Here is a 6,640-nt window from a genome sequence, read left to right as displayed (position 1 = left end):
ACATGGCTAAACTCAGCGGTTTCTATAAATTCTATTAATTAGAAAGTTTTGTTTTTGCAGTGCTTTGTAAGAGATGCAGCACAGAATTTTGTCAGTGAACTGTTTCTTCTAAATAAGATTTCAAGGCCCTAATTTTTTAATCAGAGATTTGTGAAATGTCCTGAAGAAAATGTCTTTTTCATCTAAATCAAGCTTTTTGGCGACTGTTTTTGGAGGTGGTCGACACTGGAAACGTTTTTATATCTCGTTGGCCAAAGCAAATAAAAAAAACGAAACCATGTTTATTTGAGTCTACATAGAAACAGCTGTTTTTTTTGTCTTTATCTTTTTCAATGTCATCTGTTGTAAGAAAGGAATTGCTCTACTTTTTAAGACAAAAAAAAAAGAAAAATCAATGTGTGTCCTAAATTAGTTTTAACAGTGGAACTTGAAGTGGATAAAGCTACAAATAATCCTTTCTACTCGAGGCACAAGGCTTGAAATTTGTGTGTGTGTGTGGGGGGGGGTCTTGTCGATTACATCGACCCCAATGCTCAACTTTTATTTATTTATTTATTTTTTGTCTTACTTAGGAGATCTAATTTTAAAATTTGTATTAATATAAAACATTGGTAGCAGTAATTGCTCTTCATTAAATATTAATTCATTTGAAGCCTCCACAAAAATTAGATATTTGCTGGGTTTTTTTTTTAGGACCGAATTTTATTGTTCACTAAACAAATATAGATAAATGAAACAAAGAACTTTTTTGCATGTATCAATCACATATTCAATAAAGTCAACAAAACGGATTAAATGTGGGATTCGAAAGACCGTGTTGTTTTAGAAATTTCCGATAAATCGTGACGCTCTAAGCAACTGCTTCTTTGTTTAATGACCTCTGGGAAACCAGTTAGGGTTAGTATTTCAACTGATGGGTAGCAAGATCGTTAGAAAAGTTTGACAAAATCCCAAACAGTTTTTAATCACGGTCCTTTACATTGTGAGTTAAAATCCCACAAGTCAGTATTATGTTTCGTATCTCGGTTGGGTTAATAAAAAACACCAGCTAGGTATTAGGGACAATTTGTATTCCCATTGTGTGTATTCCTACATTGATGTGAAGTGAATGGAATCAGAATAAAAGACGTGGATTACAAGTAGAATAAGGCAGCGAGCTGGCAGACTCGACAACAATACTCAGCCGCATTTTTTATGGCTTTACGTTCTGAGTTCAAATATCGAGGTCGACTTTGCCTTTCATCTTTCGGGATCGATAAAATAAATACCAGTTGAGCAGTGGAGTCGATCTAAACGATTAATCCCTTCTCAAAAACTTCAGCCGTTGTGACTATAGTGGAAAGGATTACGAATGTAAATAGTTGCTAATTAAGGATTTTAATTCCAACTGCAGACTCTAACAGGGGAGAGTTACCTCCCTTGTAGTATCTGACACACAAACCATTATCCTGTAACTATAAGCCTGACATATGTGTGTGTGTGTGGATATGTGAGCACATTGTTCGGTGTCTGGCAAGTAATTACACAATATAAATAGAAAAAAAAACTGAAGACACTTGCTTAAAAGAAGAAACTGTAAGTCGAGGGCATTTAAGGCCCACAACAGCCTTTTGATAAAGTGTGTCTATCTACCGAAGGCGTGAACCATGTTACAAACTTGGAAGAGACGATCTGTGAAAGTTTGTTTTTTCATTCTCTGCCGGTTTCCATTCTTAAATGCCATTACTTTGTTGATGCTTCTCGGAGAATTGGCTGTCCACGAGAGGTAAGAAATGTATTCAAACAACCGTTTATTCTTTTGTTATATTCTATAAAGCCGCTGAATATTCTCTGTTCGAATAACTTTATTTACTTCTAAATGGCTGTTGTTGTAGTTTGGCCCCCGGTCTGCCCTGAACGAGCATTCTAATCACGACTATCTTGTAATATATATATGTATGCTGCATGTTTAAGACTATGTATAACTCATCGTTCTTTGTTTTAAGATGCTAGGATGGGTATTTGCTTGCTATTTTTGTGGCGGATCGAGTGATCTCGTTGGTTCTACTTTTAATGGTTTATAATACTCGTGTCTGTTAAAGTTTAAAACTATTACTGCCAACAATACATGATAACGAATGGAAGAACGACCTAATCACTCGTCTCCTTATTAGCGATCTATGCATTTAAAAATACTTCTTTCAAACCAGTTTTTGTTATAAATTATGAGAAATATTAAAATTATGGATTAGGTTTCAGTTGACATCTTTATTTCGTCGTTTCGCCAAATATGGGTTTACAGAGAGCGTAGGAGAAGAGGTCTGTCGTAATGTGTCAACGAAAGGGTGCGGTGCTCGAGAAGATGCTATTTACACGCTTTACCCATTTACTGCTCATATTTGTCAAGTAAATAGAAATTCATGAATGCAGATTTAGTACCATGTGTTAGGGGCCCGCGGACGATTCTTTTGTCTTTTTCGTTTTTTTATTTTTTGATGCTGTACGGTAATTTTTTTGGTGGGGAACATTTTCGCCTGAGACCAGTTTTCAGTCTCTTACTTTAAGGGAGGTAACTCGATGTACGGATCTTCACCATATGCTTGTTTAGAACTTTGTGGAGGTTTTTAAACAGTTGAAATTATTGTGAAAATGTTTTGTTATCCAATACTTTCTGTTTTGAAATAATATAAGGGAAAATCTCTTGACTGAAAACAAATCTAACGAGAGAACCTTTACGTGGTCAATCGGCCTGCGAGAAATAACAGTCAAGTCACCTTCAAGTCACACTCTGTCATCTTAAAAACAGAATAAATACTGTGTAACATAGTCCCAGATACATCAGGTATGGGGAAAGGACTGGATGGCCATGTCTGGAAGGTCTTCTGTCAAATGCCTTTTGGATCTAGATTTAATTTGATAGTAAACAATAAAGGTGTTGAATTGTCTTCAGATCACATGAACTTGGCAAACGTGTGTGGTGTGTTTTTGTTTGGTGTCGTGCGATAGGCATGTGTTTGCTTGAGAAATGACGAAGTGATAACTAGTTCAATTATAACATTTTTATTAGCTGGAGTTAATAAATAATAATTGCCACTACATTCAATTTTATCAACTTGCTTCGAGTTGCTAGACAAATGATGGAACCAGGATATGTTCGTGTGTGTGTGTGTGTGTTCGTTCTCATCTTGCTTGGCCGGGGAAAAATCTCTGTCCCATAGTAGCAGTCTCCCTGTCTGTCTGTCTCTGTGTGTCCTGATGTCTTGCTGACCACTCTATTTATAAGAATCGAGGCAGCTAGAAGGACAGACATACTGCAGCAGAGTTTGTACCTAAATAGGTGAGATGCTGACCAATCGACCGGGAATTCTTAGATTCGGTTTCGAATCTAGGCTTGGAGAAGGAAGTGTTAATTTTTACACATATCTTATCCAGTTTAAAGAGTGCCTTAAACAAAAGAAAGCTCCTGAATTTTTTGATAATTTCTTTTGTCAGTTATTACTGAAAGGTAATTTTTAAATCCTGAAAAAATTCATAGACAGAACAAAGCAGAAACAAACCATGTTGCAAGCAATGAGGATGCTATTTCTAACCTAGGAAGAACTAGGTGTCTTGATAAACTATTTGCTATACCAACTCCTGCCTTCTTGTCGTGTTCTGTGTTCCTCCCTTCTTACTAATCATTCAAACCCATGCCAGCATGAAAAAAAGAGGCATTAAAATGATGATGATGTTTCCTGGCTGACCTCTTGTTCTTTCTTTCTTTCCAGCTACCCACCAATTAATCCAAAAGTCATATACATCCACCTGGGCTTGTTTCTGGTGTGCGGAGCTTTGATGTCTGGGTTTTCAGGAGGAAAGTCAATCCCTCTTGTATACGCAGGACAACTAATGTATTTTGCTTATAATTCTTATTCTAACAGCAATATGGACCGTGATTGGTTGCGGGTAAGTTTTTCTTTCTATTTTTGAATTGATAGAAAAGAAAGACAAGGAAACAATCATTTATAAATACACCTTCAATTTTATGTTAAAAGTGTGAAATCTAGTTTTTGTCATGTGAGATTACCCTCATGCTGCAGTAAACCTTATTTAGTTCCAAGTATTTGGATTAAATAAGTGGATAATCTTGTCTATTACGATTTGCTTACAGTAACGAGATTTATATGTATACAGCAACAGTATCTACTTTATACAATCAAAGTACCTATGTTATATAGCCATTGTATTCCTCTTTACATAGTTACACTCCATACTTTCAATGAGAACTCTCTTGGCTGTGGCCAGAGACTAATAAACTGTAGCTCTTTGTCCAGTGACATGCTTTTGGCTGTGACAACAATGATTCTCTGACAATATTCTTGTAAATGGTTTCCCCCAGCCATTCTGTTGTTGACATTTATTTTGAGGGGAAATGTTTTAAATAGAGATGCAGCCTTGGCTGTGTGATAGATGTTTCTTTCCCAATCGCATGGTTTCGGTTTCAGTCCCCTTGTGTGGCACCCTGGGCCAATCTTGAGCTTTGTGAGTGGATTTGGAAGACAGAAACCAAACAAAGCCTGTCATGCCTAGACACATTTAGCTGTTGTTTTTTTCCTGTAGACTCAGTAAGACACTATTTTATTTCATGGGTTTTAATTAATTTGACTAATTATTATATTTTGTTCTCTTTTTTTTTTTAGACATTGATTTGTGCCCGCCATTTTGCTTGTGCAGGAGTTTATATTGGACTGGCGTATCTATTTGACAAAAACTCAGGCAAACAACTGCAGCAAATATCTTACAGTGTCCTTGGGATCTACTGCTTAACTCTTATAGTTGCCCTCAATAATAATACTGAGCTCTATCAAGCTTTTATCTACCATTTCCCCGTGGCTGATGTTTCTCATGTTGTTATCAACGTCCTACTTGGTCTTTGTTCTGTGTCACTGTTCTCTGGTGTGAAACAAGTCCAGTGCAAGACATTCTTTACTTTGGCGATATTAATGGCGCTTATATCACTGTTTATTGACTCTCGACTCTCCTACTGGACCGAATACAAGAAAGTTCATTTTTGGAACCAAATTCGTTTAATTTGCGACCAGATCTGTATAACAATAGGCTTCATTTTATTTGGTCTCTCATCCTATTAAATATCAGTATTAAGGGTGGGGTGTGTGACAAGAGAGGTGTCAGCCTTGTTTTAATTTATATTGATAACATTTTGACTAAATTGTTCAATTATATTTCTGATATTTATTTTATTGATCTAACCCCAAGGTAGCTGAGAGGTAAAATCAGCTCCAGCAGAATTTGAACTCAGAAAAAGTAAAAAGGGATTAAATTAAACAACACAAGGCATTTTGTTAGATGCTCTCCTGTTTCTACCATTTCATTATTCTCCACAATATTCCAAATATCTTATAGAGGTCAGTTTAAATTGGTAACATAGAGGCTCAAGAGCTCCCTGTAACTCCTCTGTATCTGACCTTCATCTCTAACAGTCATGGACAAACTGCAGGTCTTAACTGACCAGTGCACTTAACAAAAAATTACCATGAATTTGTTTTATTAGTATGTCTTGCCTGATGAAGAATCCGGTTTCATTGTGGCTTTCTTCTTGATAAAGGTTGCTCACATCTGATCTATAAGGTCAACAACATTAATAAGAGAGCTTCTATAAAGTTGCTCAACCTGCTAAACGTAGCAGCTAAATTCTTCCTCGCTTATAAACTTCTTACCTTTCCAAATTACAAGAATGCCTGTTACAGGATCTGTCTAAAATACCTATGACTGCTTCTTAATTTCTTTAACTCTGTCAATATGAAAGATTCTTTTAATTTGGAGAAGAAAGTATTTCTTTTTTATCTTCTAATTCAAAACTGCTGCTTTATTTCAATAATTTTCCTTTGTGATGAATCTCTCCCTCATAACTGCTTAACAACCTTCTAAAATATTTGGTTAATTACCTTGAATAACAGAATATCTGTTCCTCTGTTGTTTTGTGGTCTGCTTTATGTAAAAACAACAGATCAAAGTGACCTCTATAAAATCTGTTTGTATTGTTATATTTCATAAAAAAACTTATTTTTAACATATATTTTTTAAAAAATTACACTTTTACACTCTGGGTTTCTTTTTAATTATCTTTGTTGTTTGACCAATTTTTGCAGTGAAGTTTCTTTGAATTGTTTTTGTTTTATTGTCAGGAGGAGAAGAGGAAAAAAAATGGTTTATGTTGGTGGGATTTAAACTCAGAATCTATAGAAATCAAATTAACTTTCAGTGTTTCTACCACTCTACTGCCTTTATAAATAATTGTCTTTTAAATTTTGGCACAAGGCTAGCAATTCTGAGGAGAGAGGGAAAGTTGATTGCCCCCAGTATTTTATTTTATTGACCTCAAATAAAAAAAAAAAATGAACGGTAAAGTTGACCCAGAAGGATTTGAACTCAGAATGTAAAGAGTCAAAAGTAATGCCACAAAGCATTTTTTCTGGTGCAGTAATGACTCTGCCAGTTTGCTGCCTTTTTTTAAATAAAGATCGTAATAATAATGCCTTTATAAATAATAATAATAATAATAATAGTGAGTCTTTCACATTCTATTTAAATATGACTGTCCTTTTTTCTGCCAAAATAAATCCTTCAAGGCAGTGCTCTAGCATGGCCACAGTCCCATTGC

At 35.4% G+C, this 6,640-nt stretch overlaps 1 protein-coding gene across 1 annotated transcript; it reads left to right on the top strand.

Annotated features, from left to right (window-relative positions):
• Nucleotides 1-1,076: 1,076 nt before the first annotated feature.
• On the top strand, nucleotides 1,077-6,634 carry LOC106876044 (transmembrane protein 101). The gene is made up of 3 exons (XM_014924427.2): nucleotides 1,077-1,765; nucleotides 3,747-3,924; nucleotides 4,659-6,634. The coding sequence occupies exons 1-3, from the start codon at nucleotides 1,647-1,649 to the stop codon at nucleotides 5,106-5,108; spliced, it is 747 nt and encodes a 248-aa protein (XP_014779913.1). The 5' UTR covers nucleotides 1,077-1,646; the 3' UTR covers nucleotides 5,109-6,634.
• The last annotated feature ends 6 nt before the right edge of the window (nucleotides 6,635-6,640 follow it).

This window comes from Octopus bimaculoides, chromosome 25 (genome assembly GCF_001194135.2).
Source record: "Octopus bimaculoides isolate UCB-OBI-ISO-001 chromosome 25, ASM119413v2, whole genome shotgun sequence".
In the NCBI taxonomy this organism is placed as follows: domain Eukaryota; kingdom Metazoa; phylum Mollusca; class Cephalopoda; order Octopoda; family Octopodidae; genus Octopus; species Octopus bimaculoides.
The sequence above is the reverse complement of the archived record's forward strand: the minus strand, read 5'-3'. Positions and strand labels throughout refer to the sequence as shown.

Bases quoted from the DNA above. Each gene is read 5' to 3' on its own strand.
- LOC106876044 (XM_014924427.2), top strand. From the start codon at position 1,647: ATGTTACAAACTTGGAAGAGACGATCTGTGAAAGTTTGTTTTTTCATT. The intron at 1,766-3,746 runs GTAAGAAATGTA...CTTTCTTTCCAG, and splicing joins GAATTGGCTGTCCACGAGAG to CTACCCACCAATTAATCCAA. The intron at 3,925-4,658 runs GTAAGTTTTTCT...TTTTTTTTTTAG, and splicing joins TGGACCGTGATTGGTTGCGG to ACATTGATTTGTGCCCGCCA.